Here is a 25,678-nt window from a genome sequence, read left to right on the forward strand (position 1 = left end):
TACAAGGATATCTCTCTGAACACCTGCTAACACTCACTAATACTTTACTGTCACAACACTGTACATTTTTGACAGTAGCAATATCACGTATCCTTTCCCTCTGGATTAGAAAAATCATTCTACAATTACAGATTTGAATACTGGAAAATGAAATTTATAGAAATACCAAAACTTGTTCAAGTTTTTATTTTCCTGTTTTCTGCTAAATGAATTAAACAGCAATACAATTTCTAAATGTGCACAAGATGCTGATTACTTTGATATTAATATTTTTCTGTCTCAATCAAGTTAAATATATTTTTAAAGTAAACATCCATATAAACAAACACTGAAGATATGTGCTTTTATGTAATAATGTATATGATGGGCCCTGAAAACTTCTACATGGCTTTATAATGCTCCCCATTCCAAAAATAACCAATTCATCTTCCCTTGCCACAAGTATGTGTTTAATTCTGAACATACAAGGGACACTCAGTGCCAAAGTATGCAACAATTTCCTAATGGATAGATCTGACAGCAAAATTAGTTAAAAGAATATTCAGCTGCCACATTTGTACAAATTAACAAAATGTAACCATCATAGTTAATAAACTATAATAAACATTATAGATCTCAGGTTTAAAATGACAGTAATATTTTGTTGCAAAAAGACTGTACTTAAAAGCCATGATGAAGACCTACAGAGTAGTCTTTGTAGAATCTTACAATCCTACAAATGTTCTCATTTAGGACTACATTTGGCTAAAAAGATTTTTAAAACTATACAGGAAAAGAAATATATAGCTTAACAGTTATTTCATAATTACTCATTTTACACTGCTTTGCAGCCAAAAACAGCATAATGCAAGAATAAGATAACATTTTTGATGGATATATTCAGACCATCATGTTTCCATTTATGTATATTTTGCCTCTATTTTTAATCATTAGTCTCCTAATTAAAAGGAGTGGTAGCCACTAAATTACTAGTCAGTGAAATACATATTTATCCGCCTGTCCGATGATATAACTAATGAGAAAACAGGCCAACACAAATACTCCTCACATTTTAATTTACCTTTTTAAAAAGCTTCACAAATGAATACACTACCATTTTCTTGAGTAACAGAGCCTCTTTCTGGTGGCACAAACCTATCTGTCAACAGAATTTGCTCAGTATATAGTTCCTCTCTAACCAGACAGCTTACAGAGAAAGATATTAAGCTCCTGAAACAATCCATGAAAAGTCAAATCCATATTTCATATCTGCCATAAAAACTCATCAGTGTAATAACCCCCACTTCTCTTGGGTGTTGTCCTACCATCTGCCGTTATATTACTTATCTTTATTTTGCAACTAATTAACAGCATAATCTTCTAAATTCAGCAAGTTAATTATCATTATTGTGGTCTTTGCAGCATCATCAGTCCTTCTGAAGCAGTGTCTCTCCACCCCCAGAGAATGTGTGTAAATGAAGCAGGTTGGGAGAGGGTCTGTTTCCTTGGAGCAGGCTCATTAGGTGTTTGCTGATGAGCTCGGCATGCAGGGAAGCAGGTCACAAGAATTCTGCTGAACATGAGGTTCCATACTGGGCTCAGTCTGCTTAATGTATGTTTTTGAACCTTTGCCAAGTTGCCCTCTGTCAGCTCTCACTAGAATGTACCCTACAGCAAACACTGTTGGCTGCCCACTGTGTGCAAAGCAATTCCTCAGTTTGTCACAGGAATCTTTATGTATAGACATCTAGGGGAGCAATAGCTGGTTATAACTATAACAATAACCTAGGCAGCTTAACAGTTACATCTGCAAATTTTTAATTGCCGAAAATAAGGATGATCAAAAGTCTACAGTTGATAGCAAAATATTATGTGCATATGCAATGTTAAATGTGCATTCCAAAATGCATATTGTATAAACCACTAATACAATGCTATCTACCTCTATCTAAGGACTTTCATTTGTTAATGTTATCTGTTTTGCTCATTTGTTTCCAAATAAAAAAGTACAGACCTTAAAAATGAATGTGTTTCTGTCCTCAGTAAATTGATCAACACAGTCACAATGCTAGCTCTGCATTCTGACTTTAACTCTTGTAAAACTGCTTCAGATTAAAATCTTCCTTCCAAACAAGAGCAAATCTGCTGTCCTGATCCTTGCCCAAACCTCTGGCATGTTTTGTACTGTTGCATAACAGATGGATTTTAAATTAGATGGGAGATGGAATATTTGGGTGTCTTACACCAAAGAGAATGATGTGCAGTCAGCAGCCCTTACTCTTCCAGCTGCCTCTGTCGCAGAGGTGTAGCCAAACTCAAGGTTATACAGAGATGTGTACTCTTTTTATACTCTGGGGCGACAAACTGGTGAGTATATGAAGGAACAGTTGCTTTGTTACTCCAAGTGATCTGGCAGGAAATTACTGCCACTCTGCGCCTTCTTAACTTCTTGATATCCAGCTTTACCTCTCCACCACCTCTGACAGGCTGCTTGTCCAACATCCAATCTTGGATCTGCCAACATTTTATGCCACGCACAAACTCCAGACCGTTGCCAACAACTTAATCCTCCCCTCTGATTGCTGTCTCAGGCTGAACCATAGGGCTGGATTTTAGGGCCCCCTGAGGCGACAGGTGGCGGGGGCAGGAGACCCCATAATCCATATTATGGACGACGGCTTTCCCGCCCAGAGGCCAACTGAGGTCCTTATGTGGCCTATTATCAGCCATTTAATGGCCTCTTCCTGCCGCTGCTGGGTTCTAACCACTGCTGCTATGGTGCACCAGTGATGGAGGGAGTGAATGTTTAGTGTGGTATCTGGAGTGCCAATCAAGAGGGCTGCTTTGTCCTGGATGGCGTTGAGCTTCTTGAGTGTTGTTGGGGCTGCACCCATCCAAGTAGATGGAATATATTCCATCACACTCGTGACTTGTGCCTTGTACATGGTGAACAGGCTGAGTCAGGAGATGAGTTACTCGTCACAGAATTCACAGCCTTTGATCTGGTCTTGTAGCCACAGTACTTATGTGGCCAGTCCAGTTAGGTTTCTGGCCAATGGTGACCCCCACCCCTCACCACCCCCCCAGGATGTTGATAGTGGGGAATTTGGTGATGGTAATGCTGTTGAATATCAAGGGAGGGTGGAGAGATTCTCTCATGTTGGAGATGGTCATTACCTGGCACTTGTGTGGCACGAATGTTCCTTGCCATTTTATCAGCCCAAGCCTGAATGTTGCCCAGGTCTTGCTGCATGTAGACATGGACTGCTTCATTACCTGAGGAGTTGTGAATAGAACTGTACACTGTGCAATTATCAGCGAACATTGCCACTTCTGACCTTATGATGGAGGGAAGGTCATTGATTGCCTCTAGGACACTGCCCTGAGGAACTCCTGCAGTGATGTCCCGGGGTTGAAATGATTGATCCCCAACAATTACAACCATCTTCCTTTACCCGAGATCTGACTCCAGCCTGTGGAGAGTTTTCGTCCTGATTCACATTCAGTTCAGTTTTACCAGGGCTCCTTGATGCCACATTTGGTCAAATGATGCCTTGATGTCAAGGGCAGTCACTCTCACCTCACCACTGGAATTCAGCTCTTTTATCCATGTTTGGACCAAGGCTATAAAGAATTCTGGTGCTGAGTGGTCCTGGCAGAACCCAAACTGAGCACTGGTGAGCAGGCTACTGGTGAGTAACTGTCGCTTGATAACACTATCAGCGACACCTTCTATCACTTGCTTAATGACTGAGAGCAGACTGATGGAGCGGTAATTGGCTGGATTGGATTTGACCTGCTTTTTGTGGACAGGACATACCTGGGCAAATTTTCCTTATTGTCGGGTAGATCCCAGTGTTGTAGCTGTACTGGACCAGCTTGTTTAGGGGTGCCACTAGTTTTGGAGCACAAGTTTTCAGCACTACAGCCAGGATCCTCCTGGGGCCCATAGTTTTTGCTGTGTCCAGCTGTTTCTTAATATCACATAGAGTGAATCAAATTGGCTGAAGACTGGCATCGTTGATGCTGGGGAGCTCAGGTGGAGGCCGAAATGATCATCCACTCGGCACTTCCGGTTGAAGATGGTTGCAAATGCTTCAGCCTTCTTTTTTGCACTCTCATGCTGGACTTCATCATTACGGATGGGGATACTTGTGGACCCTCCTCCTCCCATTAGTTGTTTAGTTGTCCACCACAAATCACGACTTAACTGTTAATTGGCTTGAATGCACAAATGGCCTCAATGTCACCTTTGTCAACAATGTATGAAAAATAAAATTCAGCTCTAATTTAGAACAATTAAGGGCCATGATTTTAGGCAAAAACCATTGAAATAAAAATACTAACAGCACAGAAAAGACAGTACTGAGTAACTGCTTGCCATTTGTAAACATTCTTCCTACAGTACATTAGTAGGGTAACAAATACAAATGAAAGCACTAGAATAGGACAGATATAAAGCAAGCATAATACTTGTCAAAAATCTCTTACTCTTAAAAATCCATATTATGTTATTTTATCCAGGTCTCCATAATATGGAGTATTGTGTTAACCTATGTTCAGATTTATAGTATCCTTTCTGAGTCACAGTATTAAGGGTTAATTCTGTGGGATTCTGTCAGCAAAATACATATCATCAAATCCAATTCAATACTGAATACAATATGCAAAACTGAATTCAAAGGTAGAGAAGTTAAACTTGTATCAAACCTTGGTTAGACCACAATTGGAGTACTGTGTACAGATCTGGCTGCCATATTATTAAAAGGATATAGAGGCAGTGGAGAGGGTGCAAAAATGATTTACAAGGATGATACCAGAACTGCGAGGTTATATCTATCAGGAAAGAATGAACAGCCTAGGTCTTTTTCCTCTTGAAAAGACAAAGCTAAGTAGTGGCTGTATAAGTCTTGAAAATTATGAAAGATTTTGTTAGAATAGACATTGACAGTGTGTTTCCACTTGTGGGGAAGAGTAAAACTAGATAACAAATCAATATCAGATATAAGAATTCAAATCCGAACTCAAAAGAAACTTCCTTACCCAGAGAGCAATGAGAATGTGGAACTCACTATGACGAGAAGTAGTTGAGGCAAATACATGCACTTAAGGGCAAGCAAGATAAGCAGGAGGAAAACGGGAGCAGAAGGTTATGCTGATAGTGTTAGATAAGGAAGAAATGATTTAGGTAAGTATTAAGTTAAGGTCTTAAACCTGAACAAAGCAAACTTCGTAGGTATGAGGGGCAAGCCGGCTAAGTAGATTGGGAAACTAAATTAAAAGATATGATGGCAGATAAGGGGCTGAATTTTACCGGCCCCTCGACACCGTGGGTCGCAGCGCAGGGGCCGATAAAATTCTGTTGGGAGAGGCCGGCCTTGACCCCCGACGTCGAGAAGGGCCCGCTGCATATTACCGGCGGTGGGGGACCTTGGTGCGGCCCCCCCCCCCACCCGCCGCTCAGCGGCGGCACCCCAATTACCATATTCAAAATGATACTTCCCTCTGCAGATTATGCAGCCAGCTGCCTCTCGATGCATACTTCCGGATTTTACGTTGAAAGGGTGGCTGTCACGTGCCGTCCCGTTCCCGAACAGAAAGGCTGGCGGGTCATCGGAGGCAGAAGTTTTCTCTACTGAAGGTAAGTTCAGATATTCAGGGGTCTCACTCTGCATTCTGGAAGGGAGGAGGGAGGGGTGGGGGGAAATCACAGAGATCTCACTCTGCATAGTGGAAGGGAGGAGGGGGGGGGGGGAAATCACTGGGGTCTCACTCTGCATTCTGGACGGGAGGAGGGGGGGGATTACAGGAGTCTCACTCTGCATACTGGAAGGGAGGGGGGGATTACAGGGGTCTCATTCTGCATACTGGAAGGGAGGAGGAGGGGGTCACAGGGGTCTCAGCTCTGCATTCTTAAACGGAGGAGGGAGGGGGTCTGGGATTACTGGAGGGAAAGCTCTACAGGCTTGAAGGGAGGTACTGTGTACCCCCCACTATGTAAACAGTTTATGCTCTGTGATTATTTGTGTGTGTGAAGGAGCAATGGCACTCTAGTCACCCCGTGTGTGGGAGGGTGCCAGAAAGGGCGGCACAGTGGCGCAGTGGTTAGCACCGCAGCCTCACAGCTCCAGCGACCCAGGTTCAATTCTGGGTACTGCCTGTGTGGAGTTTGCAAGTTCTCCCTGTGTCTGCGTGGGTTTTCTCCGGGTGCTCCGGTTTCCTCCCACAGCCAAAAGACTTGCAGGTTGATAGGTAAATTGGCCATTATAAATTGCCCCTAGTATAGGTAGGTGGCAGGGGAATATAGGAACAGGTGAGGATGTGGTAGGAATATGGGATTAGTGTAGGATTAGTATAAATGGGTGGTTAATGGTTGGCACAGACTCGGTGGGCCGCAGGGCCTGTTTCAGTGCTGTATCTCTAAATCTAAAAATAAAAGGGCAGGAGTGTTAAGATTATATGGATGGTGGGGGCAAATGATGCAGCTGGTAGGATCTGGATGTGGTCATGCTGTGCCACTCTGAGTGTTGGCCAGGATGGGCAATGCCATGCCACGCCACATAGTTGATCCAGGAAAGCACCTGATGTACCCGTCAACACCAATCCCTGCCGTTAGGAACCTTTGAATAAATGAAGGGTTCAACTTTATTTATCACATGGAAATGGGTATGGCTTATCCTACATTGTGTGATCCTCTGCTCCTGAGGATCTGTATGCACCAGAGCCGAAATCAATAGGCAGGTGCAGTCCACATAGAGACCCCTGGTCATGAGCAACAGCCCCCAAGGGGAGCTCGCCATTACGGTCGCTGGAATTCTACAGACCCCACATGACATGCCATCGGATGTCAGAGCGCAACGCCCAAATAAAATTCAGTCCAAGTAGTGGCAATCATTTAAAGAATTAATCCAAATCCACAACGAATATATATTTCCTTAAGAAATAATAAGTACACAGTAAAAGTGGTCCAACTGTGGCTGCCAAGAGAGGTTAAAGATATTAAATTAAAGGAAGAGCTTTGTAACGTTTCAAAAAGAGTAGTAAGCCTGAGGATTGGGAAGATTTTATAATTCAGTAAAGGAGGACCAAGAAATTGAGAAAAGAAGAAAAAAAAACAGAATATGTCAGTAAACTAACAAGAGACATAAAAAGATTAGTGAAAGTGAACATGGATCCCTTAGAAGCAGAGATAGGAGAAATTATAATGAAATATAAGGAAATGGCAAACATAAACAAATACACTGTCTTCAAAGTAGAAGACACAAAAAAGCATTCTGGAAATAGTGGGGAACCATGGGTCTAGTGAGAATGAGAAACTTAAAGAAATTAGTATTTGTATTGAAGTAATACTGGAGACATTAATGGGACTAAAGCTGACAAATCCCCTGGGCCTGATGGCCTACATCTGAGGGTTTTGAAGGAGGTGTCTACAGAGACAGTGGTTGCATTGGTTTTGATCTTCCAGAATTCCCTAGATTGTACAATGGTTTCCATGGACTGGAAGGTAGCAAACATAACCCTGTTTGCCTTTTGTTAGTGTAACACTATTAAAGAAAGGAGGGAGAGAGAAAAACAGGAGACTATAGACCAGTTACCCTGATATCGGTGGTAGGGAAAATGCTACAATCTATTATTAGGACAGTGGTAGGGAAAATGCTAGAATCGATTATTAGGGACTTGATAACAGGGTACTTAGAAAATCATGACATGACTGGACAGGGACATCACAGATTTATGAAAGGGAAATCATATTTGACAGGTCTGTTAAAGTTCCTTGATGTTGCATCTAACAGGGTGGGTAAGTGGGAACCAGTGGATGTAGTGTAATTGGATTTTCAAAAAGCATTTGGGGTACTATATTAGCTTGGATTGAGGATGACTTAACAGAGAAAACAGAGAGTAGGAATAAAAGGCTCTTTTTGGGTTGGCAGGTTGTAATTACTGGGATACAGCAAAGATCAGTGCTTGGGCTTCAGCTATTTCAATCTATATCAATGACTTAGCTGAGGGGATTGAGTGTAATGTGTCCAAGTTTGCTGATGATACAAAATTAGGTGGGAAGGTAAGCTCTGAGGATGCAAGGAGGCTGCAAAAGGATTTAGGCAGGTTAAGTGATTGGGCAAGAATATGGCAGATGGAATATAATGACAAGTCCTTCTGAATTTTATATGTTTCAATGAGATCACCTCCCATTCTTCTAAATTCCAGGGACTATAGACCCAGTCTACTCAATCTCTTCTCAGAAGACAATCCCCTCATCCCAGGAATCTATCTAGTAAACCTCCATTGAATTTATCCACTTGGGTAGAAAAACAGAAAAACAGAATATTTTTCAAAAGGTGAGAGACTGCGAAAATTTTGGTATTCAAATAGACCTAAGTATACCTGTACACAAAACACAGAAAGTTAACATGCAGGTACAGTAAACAATTAGGAAGGCAAATGGTATGTTAGCCTTTATTACAAAGGGATTAGAATATAAAAGTAAAGAAGTCTTACTACAATTTAACAGGCGTTGGTGAGACCACACCAGAGTACTGTGTGGTGTTTTGGTCTCCATACCTCCATACTTGCCTTAGAGGGAATACAATGTAGGTTTATTAGACAGATTCCTGGGATGAGGTGATTGTCTTATGAGGAGAGATTGAGTAGACTATGCTTATATTCCCTGCAGTTAAGAAGAATGAGAGGTGATCTCATTGAAACATGTAAAATTCATAAAGGGATTGCCAGAGTAATTTTATTTTTTGGAATTCTCTTCCCCGAGAGCTGTGGATCATTGAATATATTCCAAGTTGAGTTCAACAGTTTTTGATCTATAAGGGAGTCAAGGGTTATAGAGAACAGGAGCTAAGGCTACAATCAGATCAGCCATGATCTTACTGAATCTGGAACACACTGCCTGAAGGGGTGGTAGAGGCAGGAACGCTCATGACATTCAAGAAGTATTTAGATGAGCACTTGAAACGCCATGACATACAACGCTACAGGCCAAGTGCGGGGAAATGGAATTAGTTAGGACGGGTGCTTGATGGTCGGTGCATGCGCGTTGGGCCGAAGGGCCTGTTTCTGTGCTGTAAAACTCTATGACTCTATGGCAGATAAGGCTCGAGGGGCCAAATGGTCTACTCCTGCTCCTATTTACTTTGTTCACGTGTTCTTAGTAAATGCTGAGAGGCTGTTTCCCCTGGCTGGGGAGTTATCATCAAAGAACAGCCACGGAGAGAGGAACAGCAACCACCTGTCCTTTCAGTGTCCTGGAAAAGATGAAAAGGAAGCCCTATAAACTCTTGCGGAGATACACAGCCGAAGTAGTGGGATATCGGGAAGTAGGAAGTGAGCTTCCAGACACAATTTGCCGAATCATCTCCAGTGACTAGTTACATTGCACAGACATATAACAACAATATACGGCCTCATCTCACTATTCAGTGACAATATAAAATTCAAAACACACCTCATATGTTGTCTGCAGGGAGCTCAGACAGAGTACAAAACTCAAGGAAATGGCTTAGACTAATGCTAAGAAAAGTGATAATCCAGTGAAGTGAGAGAAATACAGAAAACAACCAAAGGACACTAAGAAAATATCAAGAGCTGCAAAACGTGAATATGAAGAAAAACCTTGCATGTAATATTAAGGCTAATTGTAAAAATTATTATAACTAAATTAGGAGTAAGAGAGTAGCTAAGGTGATGTAGGCCCATTAAAGACAGACATAGGTGATAGGCTAACAGACAACAAGGTAACGGCAGATTTATTAAACAAGTACTTTGTATCCATTTTCACAGCAGAGGAAGAGGATAAAATATCAGTGATAAAAGGAAAATTAAAAATAAATCAAGTGAAGGATCTTATTGGATTTACTATAGGTAACAAAATGGTAATGGAGAAATTAATGGGATTCAAAATAGATAAATCTCTAGGACATGATGGTTTCTACCCAAGGGTATTAAAAGAAATAGGTGAAGGAATTGCAGATGCGTTAGTCATAATCTTTCAAAGCTCTCTTGGTTAAAATTGTTGTTAGATTCGAAATTTGCCAATGTCACTCCAATATTTAGGAAGGATGGGAGAGAGAAAAACACAGGTAACAACAGGCCTGTCAGTTTAATGTCAGTTGTGGGAAGTTATTAGAATCTGTCATGAGGGACACAGCAACTGAGCACTTGAACAATTATGAGTTGATCAGAGGGAGCCAACATAGCTCTGTTAAGCACAAACCATAGAGCGATACCGCACAGGAGGCCATTTGGCCAACTGTGCCTGTGCTGGCTCTTTGGTAGAGCTATCCAATTAATCCCACTCCACTACTCTTTCCCCACAGCCCAGTAATTATTTTCCCTTCAAGTATTTAGTCAATACTCTTTTGAATATTATGGTTGAATCTGCTTCCACTACCCTTTCAGGCAGTGCATTCCAGATCACAACAACTCGCTGTGTAAAGAAATATTTCCTCATATCGCCTCTAGTTTTTTGCCAATCACCTTAAATTTGTGTTCTCTAGTTATCAACCCTTCTGCCACTAGAAAGAGATTGTCCTTATGTACTCTATCAAAACCAGTCATGACTTTGAAAATCTCTATCAAATCTCCTCTTAACTTTCTCTGCTCTAAGGAGAATAACCCCAGTTTCTCCAGTCTCTCTACATGACTGAAGTTCCTCAAACTAGAGACCATTTTTGTAAACTTTTTCTGCACCCTCTCTGAGCCTTTGACATACTTCCTAAAGTGTGGTGCCCAGAATTGAACACAATACTCCAAACTTTGAAATTATGCTCTCTATACCCAAGTCCAGGTCATTAATATATATCAAAAAGAGCAGTGGTCGTACTACTGAACCCTAAGGAATACCAGTGGAGCCTTCCCTCCAGTCTGATAAATAACTGTTCTCACTACTTTCTGCTTTCTGTCCCTTAGCCAATTTTGTATACATGCTGCCACAGTTTCTTTAATCACACAGGCTGTAATTTTGTAAATAAGTCTATTATGTGGTCATGTCTGACTAATCTTTGAGAAGGTCACTAATAAGTTAGATAAGAGGCTGTGAATGAATGTTATCTAAATGGACTTCCAGAAAGCTGTCGATTAAGGTTCCACAAGAGATTGTCAGAAAAAAATGAGAGGGCGCAGAATTGGAGGTAGCCTTTTGACTTGGGTTGGAAGTTGGTTGGGAGGTAAGAGCCAGAGAATGGGGATAAAGGGTATGTACTCAACATGGCTGGAATTGAAAAGTGGTGTTCCCCACGGATCTGTTCTGGGGCCTCAACTTTTCACCAAATTTAATAATGACTTAGATGAAGGAAGAAAGTTGTTTATCCAAGTTTGCAGATTACACTAAGCTAGGCGGGGCAGTAAATAGTGCAGGTGGAAGCAGGAAGCTGCAAAGGGAAACTAAGGCAAATGGAGTTCAATGTGGAAGTGCATGAGGTTATCCACTTTGGACCCAGCTTACTGCTAAGAAATGGCCATTGGGAGCAGGTTGGTGTAGATGAATGGAGAGGGAAGGGACAGCCAACAAATGGTGAAGGAAGCAGGGGGGGGCATGGGAAGATATTGCAGTTGGGCACAGTACAGTTGGGCAGAGACAGAGGATAAAGGAAGAAGGGACAGGGTGAGACAGCGACAGGAGGACAATGAAAGAGAAGAGATGGGGACAGTAAGAAAGCAAGAGGAGATGGGGCAAAGGGACTGAAGATTAGATGTGGTGTGAGGCAGATATATTGCAAGTAGGGTAAAGGATTCTAGAATTCATTTTCCTCCATCTTTTTTTTTTTTAGAGATACAGCACTTCAACAGGCCCTTCGGCCCACCGAGTCTGTGCCGACCAAGAACCACCCATTTATACTAACCCTACAGTAATCCCATATTCCCTACCACCTACCTACACTAGGGGCAATTTACAATGGCCAATTTACATATCGCCTGCATGTCTTTGGCTGTGGGAGGAAACCGGAGCACCCGGCGAAAACCCACGCAGTCACAGGGAGAACTTGCAAACTCCACACAGGCAGTACCCAGAATTGAACCCGGGTCCCTGGAGCTGTGAGGCTGCGGTGCTAACCACTGCGCCGCCCCATCTATCTCCAAAATATGGCATATACGCACTGGTCTCATCTACCCATTTTCCGTGATCATTATGAGCCGTTGCAAAACGGACAGATAATTGAATCAAACATAGATAAGTGTGAGGTATTGCATTTTGATAAGAAAATAAGGAGATCACATATTATTTGAAAAATCAGAATCTAAATGGGGTAGAGGAGCAAAAGAATCTGGGAATGCAAATACACAAATCACTGAATGCTGTGACGCAGGTCAATAAGGTCATAACAAAAGCAAACCAAGTAATAGGGGATCGAATGAAACAATAGAGAAATTATGCTAAACCTGTATTGAACCATGGTTCGACTACATTTGGAGTACTGTGTACAGTTTTGATCGCCATATTATAAACAGGATATAGAGGCACTGGAGGGGATGCAAAAGAAAGATTTACAGGGATGATACTATAACTGTGAGGCTGAACAGTCTGCATCTCTTTTCGTTTGAAAAGAGTGGGGGTGGGAGCAGAGATGGGTCAGATGAAATGTGGGACTCATTCAGACTCCCACGGCAGCCATCACTGAGGCTGCTGGTTGTCCTGAGGGAGAGATCTGCGGTTTGTGCCAAAGCCTTCCACTGTACCAGAGGGAAGTGAAATCACAGGGGAGCTGGAGGTCTGGCACCCGGGGTAGGGCAGCCCCTCCCTTCATTGATGCCAACCTGGATCTAATGGTGGAGGCCACGAGGGAGAGGAGGAAGGTCCTTTCCCGCAGAGTGTCAGGCAGAGGCCACATCATTGTGCAGCATTAGCACCTCTCTGTTCAGCATCGTCTCCCTCCGCCTCCTCTCATCCCCCAATGAGCTGTCTCCTTTCAGAGCCTCATTGTCCTCAAAGTCACACCTCTGCAGAGGGCCATGTAATGGAGATCGCAGCAGATCACCACAATGACTGAGACCCTTGCAGGAAGGTATTGGAAGGCATCAGGCGACGGGTCCAGGCATCAGAATCACAGTTTCAGAAGCCCGTTTGTCTGTTCAGTGGTTATCCTACTGAGTGGGTGGCATTGGTTATATTCGCCTCTATGCCTATGTCTGGGTCAGTAGTCATCACTTCAAAGGATATCCCTAGGATCCATCCACACGCTTTTGCGGTTGGATGAAGATCTGAAGCAGCCTGGACTGGTGGAGGATGAAGGTGTCCTGGCAGCTGTCAGGAAAGTGAGCACACGCATGGAGGAAGTTCTTGTGGTCACAGACCAGTTGGACGTTAAGGGAGTGGAAGCCCTTCCTGTTCATGGAACTCACTGACCAGTCGCTGGGTGGCCACATGGGCACAACTGATGATGCCCTGCACCTGGGGAATCCAGCGATGGCAGCAAAACCCATTGGCGTCTGTCCCTGCGAAGTCGCGTCTATCATGAAGTGAATGTACTGTCCAGCTCTGGCAAAGAGGCCATCAGTAACCTGAGAGATCCAGTGGTGTGCTGCTGCATGAGAGATGCCACTAAGGTCCACAGCAGATCCGTGGAAGGAGCCAGTAGTGAAGAAGTTCAAAGTGACTTCAATGGCTACTGGTAGGACATGGTGACCAGTGGTGCGAGGTCGTCGGCAACGAGGTCACAGATGTCTGTGACCATGTGCCTGGAGGGACGCAGTCTCGTGTGGCTTCGGGTCTTGGTCATCTCCAGGTAGCTCTGTCTTCAGCTGAGGGTATGGCCCCCATGTCCTTCCTGCCGCTCTTACCTCTCACATGCCCTCCTGCTGCTCGGGCTTTCCTCTTTCCTGTGGAGGGCGTTGCCCCTCATTGCCACTGGATCCAAAATCTGATAGTCATGCCCCCATTGCCAGCTGCTGCCTTCCTTCTGGGCAGGTGGCTGCCCAACTGTCCTTGGCAGTTTTGCCCTCTGCTCTTCTGCCTCCTCAATGCCATGGGATGCCGACCCTGTTCAATGCCTGGATGCTGAGTGTCCACTCTCTCTGCCATCTGCGCAGTGCCAAGGGCATCCCCTTACCAAGAGCTGAGTCCCCCTTTGCCCCGCTGACCCTTTTATGGGGCTGAGGTGATGACCTACAGCAGCCACGACTGGCTCCTCACTCTATACCGGTCTCCCCTGAACCCAGAAGGAGCATGCTATCCATGTGCCCCTTTAAAAATTTTGTTCAAACCCATCCTACCCTCACCCAAACCTGCTGATTATTGCCAGCACTGGGATCGGTGTCTTGAAATTGATACGTTGCCTGGCGCTGATATTTTCAGGGACACCTTGCCTCCGTTCCCGACTTTGGGAGGCCCCAAAAATTCAGCCCAGAGGTTGGAATTTTTCCATCCCCATGGAGGTGGATTTGGAGGCAATGACACCAGGAAATAAGCAGGAAACCCAGAAGGGATGGCTGCTCAATGCTGTCCCACCTCCGGGCGTTTTCCGGGGTGGGCTGCCACCGGAATTGGCAACCCACTCCATGCAGGTGGACAGCCAATTAGGCCACTTAAGGTCCTACCTAGAGGCCATTTTCAGGTGCCGACGGCATTTTCCCAGTGTCGGGCTGATCCCTTACTGAAACTGGAGACTGGCAGCAACGTGGAGGCGGCCTCCATGTGGCAGGCCGGAGGGCCATCTGTGCCTCCTCTCACTTGCCCAGGAATGAGCCACAATAAGAAAAGGCTGCAGCGTGGCCAAAACCAATCCTTACAGGGGCTTTCCCTCCAAACAGATGGCCCTAACAACAATTGGCCTTCTTAAATTTTAAATTTTCAGCAGGCTTACAAGGGTGCCTCCATTTTGAGATGCCCTTGCACTGGCCTTTCCCCCTCTCAGCGCCCACCTCTCCTGGTGGGGCTGCCGGCTTCCAGTGCTGGGGCCCTCTTGTTAGGCCTCCCAGCTAGGAAACCTGCTCACTGTCCTTAATTGGACGGCGAATGTGGAGACAGCCAATTAGGAAACTGCCTCACATAAAGTTGCGCCAGCGGGCGCCTTGATGACAAGCACGGGCTTGGGACCCAAACATGGTCCTGACGCATGCGTGTGGGGAAGAGTAACAATAGAGGCCGTCAATTCAAGATAGTCACCAAGAAATCAAATTGGGAATTCAGAAGAAACTTCCTTATCCGGAGAGTGGTGAGAATGTGGAACTTATTATGACAGGGAGTAGTTGAGGAAAATAGTATAGATGCATTTAAGAGGAAGCTAGATAAGCATATGAGGGAGAAGGGAGCAGAGAATTAGGCTGATAGAGTTAGATGAGAAACATTGGACGGAGGCGTGAATGGAGCATGAATTTGTAGAGCTGAATGGTCTGTGTCTGTGCTGTACATTCTATGAGAAACACATGGAAGACATAAGAGTAATTCAATACAAACAGCATGTCTGTTGTGCATTTTCTGTGTCACACAAAAATTTCAGGAACAGAATATACCTAGCAGAAGAAGGAAGGGAGAGGAGGGAGGGGAAGAGCAGGGAATGTAGGGAGAATGGGGCACGGGAAAGGGGGAAGTAGAGGATGGGACTGGAAAAGGGTAAGTGGGAGGCTTGGTGGGATGGAGAAGGGAGGAAAGGAGAGGATAGGTGAGGAAGCAAGAGAGGAGAGGAGAAAGGCAGACGGAATGGGAGGGACAGAGATGGTGAAGAAGAGTGAGATTAAGGAAGGGTGATGAGGAAGAAGGAAAGTGGAGAGGGGGAGGGTGAGTAGTAGGCAGAGGGAAGATGAGGAGGGGAAGGGGAGAAAAAGAGGCAGGGAGGGGTAGGAGATGAAAAGAGCAGGCAATGGGAGGAAGGAGGGATATTAAAATAGCCCTGTACAGCTATATCAGCCTAGATCCTAATCTGAAGCCAAATTTTAATATACAAAATTTGCTGACCCTGTGTTGGTCAAATGGCATGCCAGCATACAAGAATTAAAGCAGTTTCCATGTTTAAAAACCGTTTCAGACCAAATCCTCATATCGACAACCTGAAAATTCACGAGGAGGACCTTGAAAATGCATTAAAATAAAAAATGAAGAATATAACTGGCAAATAATTAAAAGTGACCAATATATTTTTATTAATAATCACAGAAAATAGGGTCCATACATGATGCAACCCGATTGTAAAGGGGATTAAAAAAGGTTGCTGATTCTCCATCATACTCTTTTTCGGTGTATTTTTTTTTGCACTCATTAATTTTAGACTGAAGTACTGGAATAAGATACGATAAACCAATATATTTTTACCAGTTTGGCTTCTGACTGTAGTGGTTGTGGAGAGGGAGGTTCAATGTTGTTGACTGGAGGACCTGGAATTCCAGGGATATTAGGCACCATGGTGACAGGCCTGATAATCTAGTGAGTAGAAAATGGAACAGCATAAACAGAAGACTCAGCAAAGCTTTAACAACAAAACCAACACTTGCATTTACATCATTCTTTTACTGTAGCAAAACATCCCAAGGCACTTCACTTTCAGACAAAATAGCCACCGCACCAAAGATGATTTCAGATAACTAAAAGTATGGTAAATGAGATGGGTTTTGAGGATAGTCTTAAAGGAGGAGAGCGAAGTGGAGGGGCAGAGGAAATCCGGGGCATACAGCCTAGTCAGAAAAAGGCATGGCTCCAGTGATGGAACGTAAATTGGGAGGAGGGGGGCAAATGGGATGGGATGCACAAGAGGTCAGAGCCAGAAGTAAAGAGTACTTGGAGGGTTGCATGACTCAAGAAGTTTACAGATATAGGGACAGTGACACCATGAAGTCACTTAAACACAATGCTGAGAATTTTAAATATGAGGTATTAGGAAACTGCAGCTAATGTAGGTCAGCAAACGCAGGGTTGGTTAGTAAGTGGTAGATTTGGGCAGAAAAGTTTTGGATGAGCTGATGTTTCTGGTGGGTGCAGGATGAGACACCAGCCATTGGAATAGTCGAGTTTGGAGATGACAAAGGTAGGGGACAGGATGTTCCCTGTGGCCTTCAGGACCCAAACGTCAGATGGGTCAAATAGGTGTCAGAAGCTCGTCCCTGTGGAGGACAGTGACCTGGCTGTGACTTTCCCTGAATTAGTCAATTAATGGTCAAAGGCCAAACTCATTGTCCAATTAAGGACAGCGGGAAGGCTCTCGAAGCTGGAGGGCCAATAGGAGCCTCTCCAGCACTAAAGAAGCAACAGGCTGCCTTTTCAGATAAGTGAAAAGGCGTTGCCATTTTGAGGTGCCCTCTCTCCAACTTTTTAAAGCTTTAAATAAAAAATAGAATTAGCAGCTGGGCCACCATTGTGGAGAACCCCACCAAAGGGCAGCCTGCGATTGCCGCTGAAGGCAGGCAGGAAGGGAGGGCCTCAAAGCCTACTTGGAGCACTTGACCCCCGTCTGCCACTGGGAGGCCGCTACCAGGTAGCTACTGTTCCCTGATGCCTCCAGGTGCCTAGAGGCTGACTGGAAAATTCCATCAGTCTCTGACAATAGGCATTAACACACCTTTAAACAGGCTTAACTGGGTAATCACCGCTTGTGAGTGGGTAGCCCTGCTGCCCCCATCCCACCTTCAGGAAAATGGCACAGGGGCAAGATGGTGCCGGGGAACTGGCACGCCGGCTGGTGGTGTGAAATTCCATGCCTGCCTGCGTCTGTACTCATCTCCATCAGGGCATAAAAATTCAGCCCATGGATGAGGACCTCAGCAGCAGATAGGCTGAGTTGGGGCAAAGGCAGGCAATGTTATGGAGGTAGAAGTGGGGATATTTTCAGCTACAGCATCTCTCAGACTATTATTTTATGAGCCTTACAATGCAATGTTTACTTGTAAAGATAGAGATATTGATTATGAGTGGGTTTTCATACTATTTATTTAAATATTAAACTATTCAAATGCTCCATCCCTCTGAGTGTTGCATTTTATTCACCCGCACCCCTCCTCTCTTCACACCACCATTAGTGATAGAGCCTTCAGTTGCTTCAATCTTACTCTTTGGAACTCTTTCCCTGGACTTCTTTATCTCTCCATCTTTTAAAAACCTTAACAGCCACCCTTTCAGCTGAACTTTTTGTATTTTATCCTAACCTCTCTTTTCCCAGCTTCACCTTCAATTCCAATGTCATCTGCACAGTAATTTGGACCACACTTTTTTACGTTAAAGGCTCTATCTGAGTTTAAGCTGCTTTTGTTCATATCTACAACATGTTTCTATGCCTGAACATAGTCCAAATATACATACATGCTACACTTAGTAATTCTTGCACTAACTTTTTCCGAGTCGAGTCACAACAGCAAGTTTCTGATTGAACAGTTTTTCATGTTTTAAAGATTTAAAAGAAAATGTAGCTTCAATGTAACTAAACTTGGTGTAGGGGATAAAATCAGACTCCGTGCTAATGTAGCTGCTTACAAGAAGTCCTGTGACATTGACCACAAGTCGTGGGAGTCAGTTGGCAGTGATCGCCAGAGCTGGCGGACAGTCATAAAGGCGGGGCTAAAGAGTGGTGAGTCGAAGAGACTTAGCAGTTGGCAGGAAAAAAGACAGAAGTGCAAGGAGAGAGTCAACTGTGTAACAGCCCCGACAATCAATTTTATCTGCAGCGCCTGTGGAAGTCTCTCACTCTAGAATTGGCCTTCATAGCCATTCCAGGCACTGCTCCACAAACCAATGACCACCTCCAGGTGCTTACCCATTGTCTCTCGAGACAAGGAGGCCAAAGAAGACAGAACATTGTCATTATATTCACATATAAAGATTAAGCAAATATCACACCCCTCAATGAAATATACATTAAAACTGTTTAACTAGTGTTATAAAACATATTGCAGAAATATAAAAGGTTAAAGCGATATTCTGATACATTTTCATCCACTTACAGGAACTGTTGTATGAATACGGACAGATGGGTTTGTGATTGATGCAGGAATCGTGACAGGCATGGTCTGTCCATTAGGTAGCTGTAACAAGAGAGGAACTGAACCAGATACTGGTCTAAAAATAAGCAAAATTTTAGAATTACTGCAACTGCAATTCTAATGAACATTGGAACAATTAATAGAAAACAGGCTTCGAAATGATAAAAATAGGTAAACAGTTCAATTCCAACTGAAATCACTTATCCATTAGTACAAAGATTTACCTACTCGCCCTCATCACCCCGAATTTCTACATTATGTCAGAATCAGTTTAGGTACAAAACCATACATTTTCTTAGAACTTTAGCTTTCTCTTATACAATAACCAGAAACTAATTCAAATCCCTGTAATAAAGAAAGAATTTGAATTTTTACAGTACTTTTATCATATCCTCAGCATATACACAAGCACTTCACAACCAAATTAATGGCTTTTAAAGCACAGTCACTCTATGTTTATCAGCATGGAGGTCAAATTGAACACAAAAACATCCCATAAACAGCAAACGAGATGAGTGACCAGCTTTAGTGGCGTTAGATCAAGGATTGCTGTTGGACACCAGGGGCTGGATTTTACCAGCCCCCCGACGTCGTGGGTCATGGCGGGGGGACCAGAAAATACCTCTTTGAGAGGCCCACCACGGGCCTCGATGCCGGGAAATCCCCGCCCCATATTACTGGCGGCGGCGAGGCCTTGCGGCGGCCTCCCCTGCCACTTGGCGACGGAAACTTAATTTAAATAAATGTTAATTAATGCATAGGTACTTACCTCGTCGTGACGGTTGTCCCACTCCGATGTTCCAACTGGTTGCCGGAACACCCGCGCCTATGGATCTCCATCTGGAGATCCAAGGTGGAACACTGGTGGGGAGGGGGAAGGAGTGAGGTTTTCAGGGCGGGGGGGTGGGGGGGAAGCAGGGAAAACTCTTGCTATTGGTTGAGGGGATGGTGGGAAGGGGTTGAAGGTCAAAGTTAATGAAATTCGTGGGGGAGAGTTAGGAATCGAAAGTTTGCTTTTTTTGGGGGGGAGGAAGCAGGTAATTTATAGATTGATTAGTCATTGGCGGGTGGGAGAGGGGATTGAAACTGCTCATAAAGTTTTAATTTTATGTTTTACAGACCTGTATCTTTAAAAATGAAAATGGACCTGAAGAGCTTAAAGCCCTTTAAAAATGGCTCCAACACGGTGGCGCTGGATGCCGTTGCTGAGGACGATGCGCCCGCCCCCTCTATGTCATCGGGGGCGGACATTCTGCCCCCTCCTTATAAATGAGCCCCCGCGCTAAATATCGCGACGGCTCTGCGGGGCAAATCCCGCGTGTGCGCCCCACGGCTTTTGAAGCTCGCCACCGATCTCCAGCCCTAGGAGAAATCCCTGCTGTTATACAAATAGTGCCATGCGATCTTTAAATTCATTTGAACAGTCAGGCAGGATGTTGATTTAAGGTTTCATCCAAACGACAGCACTTCTGACAAAGCAACATTCCCTTAGTATGGCATTGAAGTGTCAGTCTAGATCAGGGTTGTCCAACATAAGGCCTGTAGGCCAGAATCCAGCCCGCCAAAGATTTCCATCTGGCCTGATGTAAACCGGACTCGGCCATTCCTCATCCTCGCTAAGCGTCTGTAACTGGTAATTTCAGAGATGAGAAATTTCCTTTGGCTTCTTCTTTCTAACCAGACTGGCTTAAAAAAAAATCTCACATTCCGTTTCACAGCAAACTGGAATTTCTAAGCTCCAGATCTTTATCTAATGCTCATTAACACTCTTTTCCATATTCACAGCTGACAGTTGCTGGGAGCGGGAACAGCGGTTTTTGATCTTCGGACAGCTTCGGGGTTTTCCGGCAGGCTTTAAAAAAAAATGTTAACCTGCCGGAAAACCCTGAATCTGCCCGAAGTTCGTAAACTGCTGTTCTCTCTCCCAGCACCTGTCAGGACAGCTTCCGGGTTTTCTGGCAGGTACCGATTTTTTTTTTTAAAAAGCCTGCTGGAGAACCACAAATCTGTCCGAAGTTTGGAAACCACTGTTCCCACTCTCAGCAATGGTCGGGGTGGTGGGGGGCGGGTGGTGTTGGTGGAACAGTCATAGAGCTAAGACTGAGAAAGGGGTGGCGAAGGACAGAGAGAGTGAGGAGGAGCAAATAGAGAGAGAGGGTCAGAGAGAGAGAGAGGGGGCAGAGACGGAGAGGGGGCAGAGAAAGAAAGGGCAGAGACAGAGAGCGAGAGAGACGGGCGTGCAGATGGGGGGGGGGGGTGCAGAAAGATGGGGCAGAGAAAGAGGGAAGGGGAGAGAGAGAGAGAAAGGGGGCAGAAAGAGAGGGGGGGCAGAAAGAGAGAGGGGGGACAGAAAGAGAGAGGGGGGACAGAAAGAGAGAGGGGGGACAGAAAGAGAGAGGGGGGACAGAAAGAGAGAGGGGGGACAGAAAGAGAGAGTGAGGGACAGGGAGAGAGAGTGAGGGACAGGGAGAGAGAGTGAGGGACAGGGAGAGAGAGTGAGGGACAGGGAGAGAGAGTGAGGGACAGGGAGAGAGAGTGAGGGACAGGGAGAGAGAGTGAGGGACAGGGAGAGAGTGAGGGACAGGGAGAGAGAGGGGACACAGAGAAGGGGTAACGACACACAGAGGGGGATGACAGAGAGAGGGGTGTGAACAATAGGGGGGAATGACAGAGGCAGGGGGACAACACATAGGGGATAACACAAAGAGGGGGGAACACAGAGAAGGGGGTCACAGAGAGGCAGGGTGAGGGAAACAGACAGAGAGAGAGAGAAGAGGGAGAGAGAGCGATCAAGATCAAGATGGACATCTATCTGGAGTACTCCGCATTGCTACAAGAAGTGTGTGGGCAGACATTGACTACTTGTGCTAGCAAAAAAAAAGCCAGGTATCTCACTAAATCAGTGTCCAACATGGTGAAGAGAAAATAAGTCAATAAATTTGTCTTCTCATTTAAAGCTTATTCACAAAAATGCATATTTGTTGTTGTTTTGATTAATGGTAAGATAAATTTTTAATGCCTTTATCTTGACGCAATTGTCTCACCGACCCCCTATGCAAGACAAATATTGTAATGTAGCCCCCCCATGTGAAAAGGTTGGACACTCCTGGTCTAGACTATGTGCTCGTGTCTGTCGTGGGGCTTGAACCCACTCTTTCTGACGCAAAAGAAACAATGCTACCAACTGAGTTAAATTGACATCCAAGTTTTTTCAATCTTGAATTTCCAATATTTGCTTTCTTTTCTTTTTATCTCAAATGGTATGTGAGATCCTCAGTGGATCATTCTGTTACACTATAAATAAGAGGCTTTCAAGGATGGCTTTACTTATCTGGACAATCAGATGTTGAGGTCATAATTCTCCAGTGTTTAACTGAACTATTATTTCTACATCAAAAATGAAAAATGCAATAAAAATCTCAATACTTACACTATGTTTCTATTTGTTGGTGGAGTCTGTGTGATGACAGAAGTAGAGGTTGGAGAGGGCAAAGCCTGCTGTATAACAACACCAGTTTCTGAATTTGCAAGTAGCACATTAGGAACTTGCAATGATGCTGGACGAATAGTTGATACAGTTTGTGCTGTCTGTTGTAATGGGGCATCCTATTTCAAAATTCCAAAATGACATTAACTTGATATTTACAAGTACATATATAACTTAAGTTTTAATAACACTAGCAGCTCTCCCCTGTTGCTGTTAATAGTGAGTTAGAGGATAAGGTCTTTTATTCACTGTAATGTGCAATATATTTTTCAGGTCCACTAATTCATGGTAATCAATATCAGAAGAGTGTGGGGACAGAAAAGGTGAGGGGAAGGAGGAAGGTAAGGAGGATGACAATGACAGGGCAGCAGATAGAGATGGGATGGAGGAGGAAGATGAGGGGGAGGGGGAGGAGCTAGAAGATGGGGGCAGGGCAGAAGGAAGAAAAGGGGGGAGAAGAGAAAGAGAATGGAGCGGGTGAGGAGGGCAAGGAGGGCAAGAGGTTGGGGAGAGGGAATCAAAGTCCTTGTGGGGGCAAGGAGAAGTTCCTATCTGTCCTCCACCAAATCATTGGTCCTTTCATCAGTACTTTTTTTCCATTGTGTCAGGGTTTGAGCATTAGATGAAGTAAAGAGACTGTGGGATTAGGAGGGGGTTTTGTGGGAATGTCAAGGCTTATGGACCATTTACAAAGGGCAGATCTCAATGCCTAGGTGAAGTCCACAAGCTAGGAAGAGCTTTCAGTAGTAGAAGGACAAGCCTTAGGGGAGGCATGAGGGGGCTCGGCCATAAAGCTACTTTCCGCTATAGTGCAGGTATGCTTGGATAAACAAGCTCCATACTAAAAATTAATATGAAAAAAAATGTTTATGTTGTGCCTATGACATATTAAAATGTTCCAAGGTGCTTAACAAACAAACAAAATTTGACATGGAGCCACATAAGCAGAATATAGGACAAGTGAGATAGGTTTCAAACAGCTTTAAAAGGAGAAGAGAGAGGTGGAGAGGTTTAGGGAGGAGATTCCAGAGTTTAGGGCCCAGACAGCTGAAGGCATGGCTGCCAATGGTGAAATCATTAAAATCAGTAATTAGCAAAAGGCCAGAATTTGAGAAGTGCAGAGATTTTGGTGGGTTGTTAGGGCTGGAGGAGATTACAGAGATAGGAAAGGGTGAGGCCATGGAGGGATCTGAAAACAAGGATACAAATTTTTAAATTGAGGAGTTGATGTTCTGGGAGCAAATGTAGGTTAGCAAGCACAGGGGTGATGGGCGAATAAAACTTCAACTTCACACAATTTTTTAAAAAATATTTTGTAAATCTATTGCTGCAGGGCCAGAACAAGTGTGATGAGTTACATGGCCAGTTTGTAGTACCAGGTTTTACTTTCCAAAATTAATGATACATGACAGGTCTTATTTTAACATTGTATGGTCCTATCACACCTATAGGTGCAACTGGGGCTGCATCCAAGTGTTGACATGTTTAAACTGGATTCTGCCTTTGACAGAACTTGATTTGGAAGCTTTTAGTGCACTATTGGTAGGAGGGTGTAACTACAACATGACAAATTTACATAGGCAGTTTCCATTACAAATTTGTACATAAGAATTTAGGATTAAAAAAAAAAGTTAATACAAGGTTTACAACATATGCCTGTGGCATTGTACATGATCAGTTGATGAATGGAAGTTACTTTTACATATACATATAAGGTTTGTGACAGGATGTGAGGTTGTTTATAACTGGGTTGCTTACTAAGCCACTTCAGAGGTCATTAGGAGTCAAGCACATACTGTGGGACTGAAGTCATGTGTAGGCCAGACCAGGCAGAGGTGGCAATCCCCCTTCGCTGAAAGACATTTGTGAACTAGTTGAGCTTTTAAAATAACCTAGCAGTATTGAAGGTATTTTTTTCCTGGTGCAAACCCATAAATTATCAGATTTATTGAATTCAATTACCATAATGGGATTTGAAGTCATAACTTGTAGTGTGCGCCAATGCAGGATTTTTAATAATATATTACAGATGGTTACAATGAATAGTTTTTGAAGTAGCCAATAGAGAGCATAAGATGAACTTGTTAAGAGGATACAATGATCAATTTTAATATATTTTCCACATATTTTAAAGATATATAGCATCCTTCTGCTGAATCATGTTTCATGGTCCATCAATTCTAAAGCCATTAAAATCAATCTCACAATCAAAGCAAATCAGACTCATTATCAGAGGAAATTTAGTCAAACATGATGACAACTGCACCGTAAATGTTAACTTTTTTTACTATAAGTATTGATTTATTTATTAAAAGTTCATTACAGAATAGACAACAAAACTTGTAAAAATGCACATACGTGGTATCAGAGCACAATAGGTGTAGTGTTCCAAATAATCTCATCAAAAATGTCAAATTTGGGTGAAAAAAAGCTGTAATTATTTGATATGTAGATTATATATGATTTATATAGGGTGATAGGCAAGGTCCAACACTACATCCAGAAACCTATTCCGCCCACTGAGTTAAACCATGCTCATTTGAGCGATTAATAGCCATTGTCACCTGCAAACTCTCAATCTATTGTCCCCAATGTATTAGATACTGAGGGTGCAATTTTATACTCTTCCCCGCGGCGGGTTTGGAAGTGGGGAGAGCATAAAATCGGGTGGAATGCTGACCGGGGGGGGGGGGGGGGGGTGGTGGGGCTGAGGGGACCCTGCCACCATCCAGCCTCTGCCAAAATTTAGTCCGAGTGGGAAGGCCTGGGAACAGCCTTCCTGCCCTGCCGCCAATTGAGGCCCTTAACTGGGTAATTAACCCACAATTAAGGACCTCTTCCCACCACAGCTGAAATTACCTGCGCAACAGGCGGCCCTGCTGCACGGGAAGCATGGCAAAAAAACAGTGCGGCTGCTTCTTGGCTCCGAGGGGGGAGTGGGTGGGGGGGTTAGTGGTTCCTTGTTCAAAGGCGCTTAGTGCCTGAATAAGGGACCTGGCAACCGGGCATTGGGAAAGAGGGGGCCCACTGAGGGCCACCCCTTGTCCTTGCTGTCGGCCCCCCATCAACACTGCAAGACCCCTCCCGCCCTGACCTACCTTAAGCCTACCTCCTCGAAGTCTGTTCGTTGCAGCTACAGCAGCAGCCACCACCTCTGCAGTGGCGATGCAGTTGCCAGCCTCTGATTGATCAGCAGCTCTGCAAGGCGGGGTCCTAAATCCTATGGAAGGCCCGCCGCTGTCCAGTTAAGTGCTTGTTTGGCACTAAATTCGGCGGGCCTTCCAGAGAAGAGGGGATATGGGG

At 44.2% G+C, this 25,678-nt stretch overlaps 1 protein-coding gene across 5 annotated transcripts in view; it reads right to left on the reverse strand.

Moving 5' to 3' along the window:
* atf2 (activating transcription factor 2) overlaps positions 1-25,678 on the reverse strand; it is a 149,774-nt gene that overhangs the window by 29,787 nt on the left and 94,309 nt on the right. For all 5 annotated transcript variants that reach the window (XM_068035454.1, XM_068035455.1, XM_068035453.1 and 2 more), the window contains 3 exons: positions 22,319-22,494; positions 18,850-18,964; positions 16,235-16,342 (listed from right to left, as the gene is read on the reverse strand). In XM_068035454.1, coding sequence (XP_067891555.1) covers positions 16,235-16,342; positions 18,850-18,964; positions 22,319-22,494 — 399 coding nt within the window. The remainder of the gene's footprint in view (positions 1-16,234; positions 16,343-18,849; positions 18,965-22,318; positions 22,495-25,678) is intronic.

Source organism: Heterodontus francisci, chromosome 7, assembly GCF_036365525.1.
Source record: "Heterodontus francisci isolate sHetFra1 chromosome 7, sHetFra1.hap1, whole genome shotgun sequence".
Lineage (NCBI taxonomy): Eukaryota > Metazoa > Chordata > Chondrichthyes > Heterodontiformes > Heterodontidae > Heterodontus > Heterodontus francisci.